The 17,968-nt window shown below is 39.5% G+C and overlaps 1 protein-coding gene across 3 annotated transcripts in view; it reads left to right on the plus strand.

The window, feature by feature from the left end:
• Nucleotides 1–17,968, plus strand: part of RASSF9 (Ras association domain family member 9) — a 51,945-nt gene that overhangs the window by 27,099 nt on the left and 6,878 nt on the right. For 2 of the 3 annotated variants that reach the window (XM_083699383.1, XM_083699384.1), the window contains exon 2: nt 3,619–8,567. In XM_083699383.1, the coding sequence (XP_083555509.1) occupies nt 3,619–4,885 (1,267 nt within the window). In that variant the 3' untranslated portion in view covers nt 4,886–8,567. Of the gene's footprint in view, nt 1–3,618; nt 8,568–17,968 lie in introns of those variants that run through there. The other variant, XR_014555362.1, reaches the window with a different exon arrangement.

Consider the following 17,968-nt stretch of genomic DNA (forward strand, 5'->3'; position numbering starts at 1 on the left):
CTGTTTCACAGTTATATCTATGCAGAACTATACTTTGCCAAAATGATGGTCACTCCAACACCTCATTTTTGTTTTTTAAAAAAACCTCCATGATAGCTCATGACTGTTCGAATGAGTCACATAAAAACAATGAGTCTCTGATGTGAATGTGTGTCACAACTACTGGCTCTATATGCAGCAGAATTCTAGGAATTCCTGAGGAATTTGCTGTTTGGAATTGCAATATAAATTGACGACATGACCTGTACTTCCCAGACAAACATGTGGAATGGAACATATAGTACTATCCTCTGGCTTTTGTGTATCTTGAAATGATTTCCATTCCGGACTTGGGACTAATGTTGACCTGTTTCTGTCAGGATTTTATTATCCTTACCCCCAGCACACACAGCTCTTGAGGCATAAAAAAGTGAGAGGACAACAAACTATTTTTTTCTTCTTCTGGCTTCTTGCTCTCTATCCCCTGTGTCAACCTTCTCAGGCTCTGGAAAACTCTCTCCCATTCACTGTAGAGGCCAAGCTATATTTAGGGCTTCCTGCCAAAGATTGAGATCTCTGGGGCCACCAAATGGTGACACCCACAGTCACCAAGTCATTCTTTTTTTAATCAGCAAAACAACACTACCATGATGTTGGTATAAACATTAAACAGGATGAAATGTGAAAATACAAGGAAAGGTGTGTGGCTCAGTGGTAGAGCATCTATGTTTTGCATGCAGAAGGTTCCAGATTCAGTCTCCAGCATCTGGAAGAGACCTGGAGAGTCACAGCCAGTCAATGAAGACAACTGAGCTAAGATGAACTTAGTATAAAGCAGCTCCCAAAGTTCCTGTGTGCTTCACACATTTTTAATTCTGTCGATGCAAAACATAAATATACAATATTCAGACTATAAAATACTTGGTACATTTGAGAAAGTGTACTTTTAATAGTCACACCAACCCTTCCCCAATCCCTGCAGCTTTCCTTTCAATTAGGCTGCTTGCTACGGATATTATGTAGTAGCCAGCAGAGCCTTAAGGCAGCATGGGAACTAGGGAGTTAAATGTTAGTTCTGGATAGCAAGCCAACGGGATGGGGGAGTGTATTCTGTGCGGCACAGCATAACAATGGGAAATGTGACTGTGTGCGGAACAGGTGGGAGGAGGCTTACAAGTGTGCACTGTTTGAGTTCCCAGTGTTTTGTGTGTGAGGGAGGGGTAAATTGAGTGGGTACTGAGAGAAATGTATTGGTATACTTTCACATTTCTAAACTTCGACCTGTGTCAAGCTGACTTCTCTTGTAGGTTAACAACTGCTTGCAACTGTCAACCTCTCAATCACAGCCTTTTTGCAGCCTTCCACAGACCTTTTGACTGGGAGAGGTCCCATGTCAGCTACTTTGTTTGAGAATCAAATATTAACAAGGGGACCTGCAGAGAAGCATTGTGCTGTGGAGTGCTTCTATTCAGGATTAGAGCAATCCGGCCAAGCCCTCTTTCAAGATATTCCATTGCATCCACCCCTTCCCTCCTAGTTTTCTGGTTTCCCTCCACCTCCAGCAGTCTGTGTCAGCATTCTGTGTCCATTGAACATGCTAAGTCATTGGTCTGTTTCAGGATTTCCCCTCCCCGACTCCATCTGCACTAGCTTCCCCCCAAAGGAGCTTGGGAAATGTAGTTTGTTAAGGGTGCTGAGAGTTGTTAGGAGACCCCTATTCCCTTCACAGACAGGGCCGGATTTAGATGAAGAGAGCCCCCCCATCCCCCCCTCATGACTAGAAGAAAATGGAAGTGTTCTAAATAAAATTGAGTGAAGCGAAGGATGATGATGGGTATTTAAAATTCTGCGATTCTCAATTTCTCCTCTAAAGGACATAAGATGTTATTGTTAACTTAAATACCATGGTGATTTTTAAAAATGCATAGAATTAACACTGAAAAACTTTTGTAATTATTGAACTTTGTAAACCTGTTGTGGAATAAGCATAGGTTTTTAGGAAAATGAAGTTGTAATGTTATCCTTAAAAAAACACCTTGAGTTTACAAATTATATTGCCTGGGAAGTGTAAATAATATGATCATGATTACCTGACAGTGTGACACTTTTAGAATCTACTTTATGCTGTCATTAAAAGGTTAGTTTTAAAATGGAAGTAAACTACAACCATCAAATACAGCACAGTAAGGCTAAAACGTTTTCTCCCTAGCCTTCCTCATAGCAAAATCACCCAAAACCTCATCAAAATTTGTCTGTCTGTCACTTTCAATGTACAGAATGCTCATTGCGGACAACCTCTCTTGAGAATCACAAAGTTACGATTATCAGAATTGTTTAACGGTCAGTTCCAGAGAATTCTGGCAACTGTAGCTGTGGTGGAAATAGGGATCTCCTAGCAACTCTCAACACCCTTAGCAAACTTTGTAAATGTATAGTCAGCCTTATAATAAATTAAAGCTTGTTACCTTGAAGCACTACTCCTGAGAGGAGTATATTGGCCTCACTAATCCAGAGAGGAGTAAGCTTGCACATACAGCACATATGCACCATCCTGCTGCATTGCATTAAGAGGATGGCAATAAGAAGTGCAGCAAAGAGCTGTCAATGCACTGTACATGCCCGTTCAGGATTCAAATGTATTCACTTATTTATTTTAAAGATTTCCAGCCTTCATTTCAACAAAGTTCCCACAGCAGCTTTCACTGTCAGAATACAGTTCTGAGTAATGGGGGAACTCTAGAAAAAGTTCCACTGAAAATAACTGTCTACTCAGTCCTACTGAGCTCCATGGGACATTGGGTGCAAGGCTGAGCAGACCTGGCTTTTGTCTGGATAATGCCAATTATGTGCTGTACCATGCACTCTAGGGTAAATTCAATTTTCCCAGGGTAGGTGACCACCCCACTCCCCCTGCTTGCTACTGGTGGTTGTATGTATGTATGTATGTATGTATGTATGTATGTATGTATGTATTTCCTACCTTTCTCCCAGAACCAGGACTCAAGGCGGCTCCCAAAAATTAAAACAAACATGAATAAAACACAGAAAGCTACTAAAGATTATAGTCAAAATGCAATTAAACTATAACAAAATTAAAACAATACAAAAGCAAGTCTATTAAAGTACGGCTAGCAACAGTGCCACACTATTAAAAGCTTTTTATTTCGAAAAAATAACCAGTCAGTTCCTCAAAGTCTGTCAGAATAAAACCATCTTCACATGCTGGCGAAAGGACAGCAAGGAGGGAGTTCCAAAGTCTGGGAGCAGAAACTGAGGTGGCTGCAGTTTCCTCTGTAAGATTCCCTGGGCTCCTTTGGGAGGAAGTGTTGCATTTATTATTGTTGTTGTTATTATTATTATTATTATTATACATAATTGTATAATATGGATAGCTATAAAGAATTGAACGTGAAACTACATAGAGTTACTTCCTGCATGTTAATATAAAGAGTAGCTTTAATGAGCATGCAGATCACAGCCATAACCTCTTTGAACTTGTGAATTTCCTCACCCCCACCCTCCAAGATGGTTTTTAAAGGTTGAAATCCACCCACAGTTTAAACACCTCAAATACATATCATGTTCAAAGCTTCAGAGATAGCAAGTGCTCTGTATAATATTTGCTTTCTTTAATTCCAGGTCACCAGAAAAAGAGATGGGTTCTACAGAGCAAGAAATTGTGGTCTGGGTTTGTCAGGAAGAGAAAATTGTTAGCGGATTGACAAAGCGCACAACTTGCACTCAAGTAATTGAAGCTCTGCTTGAGGAACATCAAGCCACCTATGCAGAAAAGAAGTTTCTTTTTGGACAGCCCAAGGATTACTGCATCATAGAAAAATGGAGAGGTTCTGAGAGGGTCCTTCCACCTCTCACTAAAATGCTGAGACTCTGGAAAGCCTGGGGGGAAGAGCAGCCTAATTTGCACTTTGTCTTGATCAAGGCAGATGCCTTCCCCCCATTTCCATTGTGGAGGACAGCTGAAGCCAAGCTTGTACCAAATCTTGAAAAACCCTGGGACCTGAGCCCGGCCAATTACATGAAGATGTTGCCAGTGGACAAGCAAAAGAGGATTGTTAGGAAAACCTTCCGGAAGCTGGCCAAACTTAAACAAGAAGGAGTCCTGCAAGAGAGGGACAACATAGAGACTCTCATCCACTTGATCCTTTCTCAGGACCACACCATTCACCAGCAAATCAACAGAATGAAGGAACTGGATCTAGAAATTGAACAGTGTGAAGCCAAATTTCACCTAGATCAGCTTGAAGGTGATGGAGGAAATTATGTGCAGGAGTCTTATTTAATGGCAACATCCAGTGATGCTGAAGAAGAAACAGACATGCCTCACAGCAACCAGCAGATGCCAGAAAGCTCGGGCAAAGGAGAGGGGATGTTACAAGTGGAAGAAGGACTAAAGCACCACAAAGAGCTTATTGAAAAGCTCTCTGCGGAAATTGAACGAGAGGTTAATAACATTGGAAGAAACGGAGACATGTGGACAGAGGAACCACCTAAGGAGGAAATGGAGAATTCCGATGTAGGAAGTGTCAAGAACGAATTGGAGAAAAGCATGAAAGATGCCTTAAGGATCCATTCTCAACTAAACTGCATTCAGCAGGAGTTAAAATATAGGGACCTGATGCTTCAAAAGAAGGAAAAGGAGTATGAACTGATTGTGGAGGAGCTTAATGCTTTGCATGCTAAGGCCAAAAGTGAAATCAGGCACCCACCTAATGAGGAGCAAGCAAAGGACAGTGAAATTTCCACCAAGAGTTTTACAGGGACTGATCTCCTTCACAAAGTGACTAGTTTAGACATAAATGATACAGACTCTGATACTGGAATCAGTTCCACTCACAGTCAGGACTCAGAAACAGCAATAGGGGAGACGTTGCTGTTGTCTACATAGCTGAAAACTGTCCTTGTTTTCCTGAGAACAAATTAGTAATATATAATGCCCTGGAGAAAAATTAGGATGAGGTAGATAAGTGGTATCTTCTTATGGGGCCAAGTTCTGGTGGCATAAGAGCTTCCGAGTTAGAGAACTCTTTGTCATATAAATAAAAATTATAACTGATTCTCATATGTTCTAAACTTACTGATAGAAATAATTTAGTTTGTTCAGCCTAATAGCAAAGCTCCTGTAGGACAGTTCAGAGGCATTTAATAATAAAAAACCAGGTAGACTTTGGTGGCGATGAACTGAAATCTTAATCTAAATCAGGAAAAGCAGTTACCCTATGGGTTATACAGCATACATTTGTACATCATCTGTCTGTACACCAGTTTTCTGTGAAGTATTGTTTCTCAGTATTTTACATACAACCCACTGCCAATGCATTATAACGTCTCTGGTGATGATAACCTTGTTCACTGCACCATATAAAAGACCAGTGTGGACATCATATTATACATGTTATAACCTTTGAAAGCTCTTCCCTGCCCTGTGTGCAGAGCAAAGCTGACAAACGTAGGGTTAGGCCTAGCCATAGAAGGGGGAAGGGGAATTATTTGATGAACCACAAACTCCATATACAATATACCTGGAACTTTGTTATGCACAATACAATATATAGGAGTTTCCACAACTTTGAGTTGCAGTAGCTCCTTATGAGCACCTTTACCCATTGTTTGCTTCTGAAAAATTGGTCTTCCATCTCTCTGAAGCTGATGCACATTTTACAGATCAGCTGCTTCTTTCCTCTATATTATTCAACTGAAGAGTAAATGAATAGGTTTTACACTGCCACAGGACGAAATAAGACCTGGGACCCTTTATTTGGTATATTGCTTATTGTTACTGCAAACGTCCAACAAAATGTATCCAATATCAAGGTCCTGGGCATGAAGACATAGACAAGAATGAATTTCGTTAGCTCCTGAACTGATATTTTAGACCAAGCCTGTCAAAATGTTAGACCCAGGCTTCAAGCAATATGTATGCCATCTGTTAAAAAAAACTGGTCGGCTACAGTACATGGCTGCCAGATAGAACACCTGTGTGAGAAGCCTGCTTTTAGACAACAACAAAATAGAAATATTTAGAATGCCTAAACAGAAGCTATATTCACTGCATTCTAATTGGGAGGTTTGTTTGTTTGTTTGTTTGTTTTCAAAATGGCTAGAAAAAGACACTTGATAAAACCTTTCTAAAAAATATGGTTTGGTTTTAATTTGTATTGCTCATGTTATAGTAATCCACCCCAGAACCTTAAGGTGAAGGTTGGTTAATAAATCTAATAATAATAGCTTGACAAGGAAAACCTTTTTCTGAATTCTTCAGGCTATGGTCAGGATGTTATGAAGATATTTTTCATATAGAATTTTTGGTTGACTGCCTTTTTTAAAAAAAAATGTGGCTGCATTGTTTGACACAATATTAAATGCTTTATTATTGAGCTTTCTAAACTATCATTTCTTAATGGAAACAGATAAATTACTGGCCAGCTATCATAGATTTGTAGTAATTTATTAACGCTTCTGAACATTTTATTTTCTATTTTGTTTGCAATTTGCAATGTAATTCTCAAATCTCAAATATTAAGAACAGGTTAATATATCTCATTAGTTTGTTGTCTGATGTATTCCTGCAGTTTATGTTTATATATTCAGGTCTTTCATGTTGTACAAGCTGCAGTTTGTTAGTTCTTCTTGCCCTCACATTGTGATAATTAACTCTGTAGACTTCTTTGACTGAGTGAATTTCACCTACACTTAAAGGCTGATTTTTACTCCCCATGCACACTTCTTTGCAATTTTTAGAGTCAATACGTTCTTGATTTTGGGAGGTGCAGGGTGATAGACATTGGGACTTCCTTCAGTGAATACTGCAATGAGGGACAGGGAACCTGTGGCTCTGGAAATGTAGTGTACAGCTCCCACCATCCCTGACAGTTGAGCATAATGATATTTTGAGTCAAAATGTCTGGAGGGCCACAAGTTCCCCATCCCCACGGAAAGAAATAGGACAAACTTTCACATACAGACTCTTCTACATCTCATTTTTTTGCCAATTACTTTTTATCGCTTTTCAAAATAATTAACAAATTAATATCAAATTAATTCAAATTTAATGTAAAAGTTGATTCCCACCCCGCTTCCATGATGTTTCTCTTCCCTCCCTACATCTACTTTTCTGTTGTTGTTCTAGCATGTGTTAAAATGTTCTTGTTGGTTGGGTCAACCAATTTAACATTGCCATCCCTTCTCTACCTTTCTTGTGAGTCTTTGTCAGGCTTCCTCAACCTCAGCCCTCTAGATGTTTTTGGCCTACAACTCCCAGGACCAGTGGTCAGGGATGATGGGTATTGTAGGCCAAAAACATCTGGAGGGCTGAGGTTGAGGAAGCCTAGTCTTTGTATTTGTTCATTACTTGTGGAATAGGGAGCAGCCACACTAGAGTTATGCAAATAAACAACCTAACCTGCAACCAGATATTGCCAAGGTGTTCTCCTATGGGAAGAGTGTGAGACAAGACAAAAAAAAAAAAAATAGGCAGAAGGGTATCTGCATCTACTTCACAGCCGTTGTCTCTCAATACATTGTTTGGAAACCGGTAATACCTAAGGTAGCTTTGTACTTTTCATGAAAGTAGCAACAGAGGAGGAATGAAGAACTTGTTCTTCCTCATCCCCTGCAACCAAGAGATGTGTAATTCTTTCCTTTGTGCAAAACCTGGAAAACTGGGAACAGTGATCGAAAGGAACATGGGTAACCCATGCTTTCATGGTGATATAGAGCTATCACCAAACATCTGTCCAAATAGGCCATGCAACAATGAATTTACCAGGGCTTACTCCCAATGCTTAAGGTTGCAGACTTGGCATGTAACTTTGCATTCTGATTTCAGTATTCCTGAGTGGTGATTAAGTCGCTAAACTCTGCCCTTCTAACACACAATGTGAAAGTAAACTTTGTCTGGGACTCACTTCTACATGATCATCCTTGTCCAACAACTCTGGTGTATTCCAAGTGGTCATATGTACATCACAGAGTTTTGGGTCAAGGGAATGAGTTTTTCAGGAATGGGACAGGGGAGATTTATTCTGCAACTTAATTCTGTAAAAAATAAATTAGTGTGTTAGGCTTTTCATGAACGATCTGTTCTCATAAAGTGACAGAGGATCCTCAACTGCTGTGATGGTGGCAATGTACCAAGTTAGGTGAGACACAGGCCCCAATCCAATAGAAGTTAGCTGGGCTGAAATCCCATTGGAATCAATAGATCTTGACTTCAGCATGACTAACATGCCTCGTTAATGCTAATGGGAATTAAGTGCAAATAACTTTAGTTTGTTCAGGGCCAGAGGCTGAAACCTCTCAACTAATAATCATTTATTGTTGTCTGTATTCTCCTATAGTAACATGTACAAAATAACTTCTTAAGCTCTATCACTATATGTCTCCAGATTAAAGAGAGATGTTTAAATTAAATTATTTATGGTAACTGACAGATCATTTAACAGGTCTTTTTTATCTAGACGACTGCCTCATAACTTAATTAACATTCAGTTGCATAGAAATGTACATGGGCAGTAATTACAGTTGTGCTATATGTGTTTTTGAAAATAAAGTGAAGTTGAAAAAATAAAGAATCCTGCCTTTTTGTTATTACAGTGTGGAATGTTCATGTTCAAGGTCCCAGTCTACCATAACTTCTTGAGGATACTGCAGTCATCTTCCCTGCCCTAAACAGCATGCACTCAGCCACTTTTTTGGCCCCTTAAACATTATTATTATTATTATTATTATTATTATTATTATTATTATTTACATTTGAGCATGCTGATATATGTATTTTGGGCATGGGTAATCTCCTTTTGGTGCATAAGGATCAGCACTTGCTTTCATTCATAGTCTCACCTCAAAACGGATTTTGTAGAGCTAGAAAGGGTTCAGAAAGGATCAAGGAGAAATACCAAAGGGATGGAACAGCTTCCCTATGAGAAGAAGGATACAGCATCTGTGGCTTTTCCATTTAGAGAAAAGGTTAATAAGGATTTTGGGAAGCAAAAATAAAGTAAATCATCAAACCATCAATTCTAGTATGCAGGGCGCCACCTAAATTGTATAATTTGGCATCTCAATGATGGGTATTATTAATTTTATTATAATTTGGCATTGTTATAATGAGGCGATTATTGGATTGTTGTAATTGAAAACTAATAAAAATTATTATTAAAAAGGGAGAAAAGGTTAATAAGAGGCGGCATGAGTTTATAAAATTTTGTAAGACACAGAAAAAGTTTTTAGAGGGAAGTTGTTCTCCCTCTCTCATAACACTGGAAGGTATGGATGTCCAATGAAGTTGGACATGACTACTCCCATGATGGCTGTTTTCTAGGCCTCCATGGACAGAGGCAGTTATTTGAAATATAAATATGTGTTGATTGATTTCAATAGGAGCTACTATTCACATGCTTTACTTTCCTACTGAAATAAATCAAACTTTTTAAAGCAGAAGGTAGACACATCTTGCCCTCTCTTGTCCATGTTTCATAAATGAATTTGAACTCTGCCAACTTTGAAATGAGAATATGCAAGCAAAAATATATATTTATATTTTAGAATAATGCTTAATGTGATTAAGTTGTTTAATGCATTAGCACACTTTTGTAATTGAAACATCTTCAAATCTATACACTAATTAAAATACAGGATTACATGAAGAATCAATAGTCAGTTTAATTCTGTAGCCCTTTCACAAGATTAACCCATGTAGTTTTCATAATATCCTACCTGGCTACTTTTAGCCAGGCTGCTGCTTTCTCTGGTTCACTTATCATTCAGTAGTCTGAGCTAAGAAGATTTGCTAATACAACACTTAAAATATTGACAATGAAAATTGTTTATGTGCTGGGGGCAGGTCTCTCTGAAGTACTTTGTTTTTGTTTAGACGCAGGACAAACTGGTTATTTTACTATGGTTACAGATGTTGTATTCATAGCTGAGTACTTTGCTAAGGAAGAGCACTGAGTCATTGCAAGTTGTAAAAGACAAGCCATTCAGCACATCTTCATAATAAATGGAGCTCATTTTGGAACAGGAAGACAGGAGCAAGGAAAAGAAGCCTCTCAAAAAAAAAAAGGTGTAGAGATGGAATAAAGAAATAACTAATCATTATGTGTTTTTATATGTGTTCATGCACCCATCTGGAGAGAAAACATGGACATATCTTATGGCTGAGGTTGAACAGCATACCCAGGCTATTCATAATACAATTCAAGTATGCCTCCCCCAAAAGAAAGAACCCTGAGAACTATAGTTTGTTAAGGATGTTGGGAATTTGCCTTTGAGAGGCAAACTATAGTTCCCAGGATTCACTGGGGAGAAACAATGCTTTAAATGTATGGCGTGTAAGCAGCAATAGTTTCACAAGATTTTCAATTGGTATAATATCTCCCTCCAGTTTAGCATCCTAGTGTTGTATAAATAAGGGTACATCCACACATTCGTTTGTCTCATGATTACTAGTCGTGGGCCAGAGAGGTTTCTTTTTGGGCCATTGCTTTCCTTAGGGAAACCCATTGTTACTACTGAATCAAAACAAACACCAAGTTTTCTGCAAATAAATGTTTGTTCCGATACAGCAGAAAACAGAGGGTTTTCCCTCAACTAGCCAGTCCCTGACACCCTACTTCAAACATATTAGGTAACTTAAATTTATGTTTCTCTGCATCAGTTTCCAACACCCATAGGCCCTCTCACCAGAACATTTTTTGGAAGGGAACTAAGTGCCCATAACTATAACTTCATAGCATTCTAGCGTTCAAAGCACACATGATTATTACTGAGGAAATGACCCACCCCCAAAACTCTGCACTCTAAATTTGCTTAACCAGACTTGGATATAAGTGACTTAGGGTGTTTCCAGATGGACTGGTCATTTGCACTAAATTTTGTTATTATCCCTCACTTTTATACTGCAATTATAGTAGTAAAGCACCAACATTTCCTGACCATACGGGGGATCTTGAACTTTCCAGCTGAGTTCAGCTGAGTCTCCCTGAAGCATTGGTGTGTGTCACCAACTTCACTGCTTTAGGGCTTCTTTGGCAATTTGTTTGACCATTAAGCCTACAGAACCAGCTGCAGAGCAATAGAACTGGTATGACGACTCTCATAAAAAACAGTATATCTTAATCACATCAACTACTTCCCTTTCAGAAGAATCCATAAGGACATCAGCTATTGTTCAGACGTGGAGGCACGGAAAGGTATTTTTGTGATGCTCAGCAGAGAGGTTCATTTAGACATACTTAGAGCAAATGTCAAAACCATCAGAGCAAGACGGCCTGGGGTTTTAATATTGATACTGACCTTTTTAGCTTGCAGACTATTGATTGTTTTGTTGGTGATCATATGAAGGAAGAAATTGACAGTCAGCAGGGATGGAGGGACTTTTCATTCTTTTCACACTGAACATTTCCCTCCAAGGCCACATGGATCCCTCTGCCCAAAAGGAAACCCTTCTAGTGGGATGTATAAAAGTTCCCTTTCACCCTGTCCTTATTTGTCCTTTTGGAGCCTCCTCTAAAAATCTAAGACAAGCAGATAAGTAGGCTGTGTGTGTGGGATTCAGGTGAGTCCTGAGCCAAATCAGGCTAATTCAGAGGGATTTGAGAGATTCCTGACATGAGTGACTCCTTCAAAATCACTTAGAAGCAAATCTGGGTTCTCCTGGAGTTTCAGGAACAAACAGAACTGCAGGCAGTGTGTTTGCAAAAATTGTTCGCCAAGCTTGTCCTATAAGGAACATGCCAGACCTTATAGGGCGGGTGGAGCATGCTGGTGTGTCTGTTCAGTTTTGTGACTGACAGGCCTAGTGTCTAATAAGGGAATTATTTTACCAGTCTCCAGACACAATTTTTTGGGGAGGGATGTTGGAGTGATACGTCTATCATGTTCTTTTCTGAATCACAACATTCACAGGCTGCCTCACACGAGCTCATCAGAATTTTAGTTAATGGCGTATTGACTGAGAATTAAAGCTGAGGCATATATGGGAGCAATTGATGTTTCTTCTTAGGCTGCTCATGATTTAAATGGAAACTTTTATTTTATTCTAGACATTTCTTGAACGTGCGAGGTTGGATGTTTGATGAGTAAAGCAAAAACACCCATTGGTTAAATTGTCTGGGCAAACATTGACAAAAATTAAACACATTCGTTTACTAGATTAAAATAGATACTTATTCATTCCCCCCTCATTCAGTATTTTTTGTGTGAAAAAAATGGAAATAACAGATCATGAACCAACCACATTTAACTGGAATCTGGTGCACATGTAATGTCCCATTGGACTAACATTTTGCACCATGGTATTTTAAATGCACCCCATAATAAACAACAGCTCAAGCCTCAAGATAATGGCTTTGGATCTAGAACATGGATCTGCCAGATTATTAGACTGTCATCCAGCAATGCTTCTCTTCGAAGTCTGAAGATGGCTAAAGTCATGCACCACTTTATTTAGGGGAAAGCAGGTCTTGAACCTGCTTACATGATCTCTTTTCAAATGCAGTATCTAGTTCTGAAAAGAGTAAAACTCTATGACAGATAAATGGATGCAGATCTGTATATACCATAGATATATAGTGCTGTATACAATAGATTTTGCAGATAGATGTATAGGGAATTACTTTCATTAACATACTTTTAAAATGCTTAAATTTAATTCATGCCTTGGTAATTTGGAAGATAGCACCCATGAACGAATTATCCTCTGCAGTAACATATTTTAACTCTGCTGTTAATAAGTTTCACTGATTGAAAAGTCTTTCCTCTTCTAAACTACCCTCCTGACAGCAACACTTATGAAACAACAGGTGGGCTACACCAGAACGTTTTGTGTTCTTAGAATGCAATCCTATATCCCAGCACAGATATTTGCAGATTGGATATGATTGCATATTGGTGGCATCACGGAAGCATGTTGCTATGCTGGCTGGAGCTGGTGGGAGTCATCATCCAAAACATCTGGAGGACACCATGTGGGCAAAGGCTTCAGCAGGTGACAAAACATTGTGCTAGTTCACAGGGAAGAATGCAGTTAGAGCTGTGCAACTGCTCCGGCTGAATCCTAGATCCCAAATAAAATCAGGCGTATTCAAGTCATCCCAGGATTCAACCATAGCAGGAGGCAGAGCATAGCTATCATAGCTTGTAGCCATTGATTGCTTTGTCCTCCATGAATTTATCTAATCCTCTTTTAAAGCCATCTAGGTTGGAGGCCATCACACTTGTGGGAGTGAATTCCATAGCTTAACTGTACTGCATGTACAAGTACTTTCTTTAATCTGTCCCGAATCTTCCAACACTCAGCTTCATTGGATGTCTACATGTTCTACTGTTATGAGAGGAGAAAAACTTTCTCCATATTGTACTGGTCTCCCTCTCTCTCTTGAATAGATCAATGGCAAAAAAAGTCCATTGATTTTAACAGTGCCAGACTGCACTCTTGGTTCCTAACTTGTGTGGGCTCCTGCTGTAGAGAAACCAAATCAGAAAATTGCACAGCCCCAAATACTAGCAAAATGAAATGTTCATGTGTACTATTGATTTTCACTTCATGTCTGAAAGCTAATACATAATCACTGCATTGTTTTTACACTGAAAGGGAGCAAATTGTTCACCTACCCATCTACTTATGAATGTCCTAAATGCTTTATGATTACATTTTCCCAATGCATTTACTCCTATTTGTAAAAAAGATGACAGCAGTGAATCAGAAAGCACTGCCAAGAGCAATAACTGAGGCAGCTATACAGTTCGGGAGCATTAATTTGTTATTCCTTCTATCAGAAACCAATGGTTGCTGTTAGTTTCCTTCTGTTCCATGTTTTTGAGAGTCCTGCAGTACTTAAGGGCCACCTGCCTTTAGCACTTTTGTTCTGAGAAGGGAGCTCACCCACTTCAGTAAGAGCAGGACACACAAATCATCAGTGAAATTGGAATAATATAAGTTGTTGTGAGAAATTCTTTACAAGAACCATGACAGAGAATTATGATCTGAGGTGACACAGTTTTCATAATTGTGGAAACAAACCACTGATGGCACATTAGGGTTCAAAATAACACACAAAATAGCTCTGTGACTGTCCTTTCAGATGGATTTCTTTCTGGGTTTTGCTCACAACATTGCTTGGCCAGCTCCACACTTGTAAGTTATTATGGAAGTTTCAATATATATCTTTCTTTCTTTTTATGATGAGAAACTTTTGGTCCCGTCCCCCCCTCGTTTTTCACAGGTTTGTACGGCCATCACCTGATGACTACAAAAACAGCTGCCAACATTCCACAACTCATACCGTCCACATGTTAATATCCTCTCAATGGGCATGTGGCATCATGTAGCCATGAACTAGGAATTGGGAATACAGATTAGACTTGTGCTAAACTGAGACAGCAATGAGGCCTATGAGTGTAATTGTATACATTTAAAAACTTCCCCCGTGGACACTGCTAACTTCAGCTGCATGTATAGACAGGTGTTTGTAGTTTCTGGCTATGGCAAATCCAGATGCTCTTGAAGGAAAATGATTTTCTAGATCCATTTCAGTTGGGGTTTGGCACAGGAACTGGTTTGATCACCCTGTATAGTGACCTTTGTCACCATACAGAGAGGCAAAGGAAAGAAGCAGAGACAATTTCTCCTTGTTATTACTTCCTGAGTTCTCAGTGGCTTTTGATAGCATCATATTCCTCTGGGGATGCGGGTGGCACTGTGGTCTAAACCACAGAGCCTAGGGCTTGCCGATCAGAAGGTCAGCGGTTTGAATCCCTGTGACAGGGTGAGCTCCCGTTGCTCAGTCCCTGCTCCTGCCCACCTAGCAGTTCGAAAGCACGTCAAATGCAAAGTAGATAAATGGGTACTGCTCTGGCGGGAAGGTAAACGGCGTTTCCATGCACTGCTCTGGTTCACCAGAAGTGGCTTAGTCATGCTGGTCACATGACCCGGAAGCTGTACACCGGCTCCCTCGGCCAATAAAGCGAGATGAGCGCCGTAAGCCCAGAGTCGGCCACAGCTGGACCTAATGGTCAAGGGTCCCTTTACCTTTACCTTATTCCTCTGGAGTGGCTGTCCGAGTTAGGGGCAGATGGCACCACTTTGTAGCTGGGATGTACTCGGATGGACATTTCCAGAATTATGTTTGAGGAGGCTCACCTGGTGCTCTTGTTACAAATCTTTAGGCACCTGACAAAAATGTTTATTTTTATAGTGGCCTTTGGCTGATTAACATTTTATATACTTTTAATTGTATTTGTGCAAGGGGTGTTATTGGTGTGTTTTTCTTGTTCTTGTTCTTGTTCTTATTTATTTTGTATTCTCATTTTGTATTCTTATGCTGTGAACTGCCCTGTGATCTTCAGATGAAGGACAGTGTACAAATTTAATAAATAATAAATAGTGACAATAAAATGGCTTGCAACATAGGTTGCAATTCATATTTAAAATGGTGACACTGTTAAATAAAGATCCTGATAACATTTATGTGCATGGTCTGCACTGCTCTAAATGTTTGATGCATTATTATACTCGTAGTTTCCTTAGATTACCGGAGAGGTTTTTAGTTGTTGTTTTTTAACTGTGTGGATTTGTGCAATAACTATTACGGAAAGCTTGGAAAGGAGCTTGTAAAACCCAACAACTTACAGGAAACTGGGGACCTAAGAAATGCCTGAAACGGTTAGCTTTTTATTGACAAATTCTGCCTTTGTTTGCTTCTGTTTTCAGGGGTTGTTTTTTTTGCTTGTTTTATTCTTTTCACTCGGCAGCAATTAAAATAAGCCAGTGAAAGATAAGAGGAGAAAAAAGCCTATGGGCAAATGTTATAGAGCAAACCATTACCTGGACATTGAAATCCGCTGCTTCTTTTGCAGCGGACTAGGTCTTATTGAGCATTGCATTCTGTAAGCCATAGCCAGCAAAAGTGGTGCCCTCAAGATACTGCTGGTCTCAAGCTCCCATTAGTCCCTGTCAATACAGGCAAAGCCCATGAATGATGAGACTGATAGTCCATCAACATCTGGAGAGTAGTACGTAGGTTACCCCAATTTAGACTTTTCTGATGTTTTGGGCAGAGAAGCCAGCTGTACCTGTCCTATTGGGAATCCATGATGGAAGCCGGCATCATAACAAAACTTTTGGCATACCCATGTCCATCTTATTCCAACCCTCCACTGCCTAGTGGCTCCAAACTCACAGGCACAATGGACAGTGTGATCAAGAGGCCATTGGCAAACACAACCCATTAGATAAGAAGGGTCTGATGATGTGTAGTGGGGGGGGTCCAGCACAGAGGGTTGCCAGACTTGCACATCCAATCTTGGCTCTGGGGGTCTGTTGTCTAACACAGTCCGAGCTGCAGGACCATACAGAAGCCCCTCTTCTTCTCTCCCTGTTGCTCCTTGAAGCTGGGGTTGCAACACCCACCCATTGTAGTGACTGTAGTGGGGCTCTCCAAAGAGGCATCCTTAAATGGATGTAATTTTGTGTCAATCTGATCTTTGTTGTAGCCGGTTTTATGAAAAAGTGCCTTGGTGAAATTGCTGGGTTTCTTTTATATAGCCAAATCACCTGCAGTTTTTCCCCCAAGCAGAATGGCCGCTCTCTATAATCAGGTTGGAAGTGAAAACATATTGAAAAAGGAAAAGATAAATGCAGAAAATACTGAGGTCACAAAAATCAAGAAAATAATTGGAAGCCGGGTGCATGTGGGACACAACTTGCAATTAACTTATGCCCCCAGATATATGCAACTTTTTTTTTTTGTCCCAGTGATGGTCTGTTCTACTTTCTTCCCTTTAGCTTTAAAGTTATTTAATTTACTTTGTGCTCAGGTTTTTTTATTTTTTGTCTGGTGTGCATGAATGGAGGGGTGATGATCCTGCAGTTCTATTTAACTGAGGATTTTAGGTCTGCAAAAAAAAATATGATTTAAAGAGTCAATAAGGTCAGAATCACAGGACCCGGAAAACACTCTTTGATTATACAACAATGCTCTCCCTCTTCTGCTTTGGCTGGAATCAATAGGAGGGATACTGAAACTGCTGACTGAAAGATAAAAAGGAAGGAACATGGCAAATCAAAGAGGAAGTGAGTTGAGGAAAAACTAAATTAATATATATATTTAATTTATTTATTTTTTTAAAAAAGAATAGATGTAATATAAAGAACATGGTTTTCTGACCCTCAGAGGTCAGAAAAAATAGGATGCTCAAGAACAAAGGACTAGTGAGGTAAAGAAAAATGATAGAAAATATTAAATTGTGTATGTGGAAGGGGGAAGAGAGAAAATGATAGCAAGACATGGAAAGGATAGAGAGCCATGGAGTAATCTGACATGAATTAGTACTTTGGAATTTCAGTTGATCTTAATGGTGTTTCCATTGAATTTCTTTTCTGAGCCCGTGTGTCTATAATGACATTCTATAATTGGGATTAGCTATGTGGGTATCAGTGAAGTTTTCTTGCCTTCTTAACATTCGAGTTAGATTTCTACCCTTAACTCACCACTTAAAAAATAAGTCAGGGCTTATCCACACTTATCCTGCTCTTTACAGCTCAGTCAGAGGAAAGATCAGTTTGGGTTTTCTGCAGATTAACATTTTCTCTGATTGAGTGGTAAAGAGTAGATTTTCACAGGGAAAGCCGAGATTTAAAGTACAGTTTCTGCCTAGAAAGAGCAGAGGGAAAGGTAAGTGTGGCTAAGCCCTCCATGTTCAAAATACTCTCATAATTCTTTTGTATGTATTCCTGTGCAGGAAAATCATTTGGTTTGTTTTATTTCGCTTTGCTGTATCCCAGTTCAGAAATAAAGGCAGGACATAAATAAATTCGCCTCTCAAGTTTTAGCCACCAGAGTACCTGGGAAAAACTAAATTGGCCACACTAACTGTAAGTGGGATTAGTACTCTGATTTGAAGCCCTTTGCTTGAAAATAAATCCTGTGCATGCTGAGTTTTTATTTGCTGGCTATTGCAAAGCAAA

Source organism: Podarcis gaigeae, assembly GCF_964106915.1.
Source record: "Podarcis gaigeae genome assembly, chromosome: 10".
NCBI classification, from domain to species: domain Eukaryota; kingdom Metazoa; phylum Chordata; class Lepidosauria; order Squamata; family Lacertidae; genus Podarcis; species Podarcis gaigeae.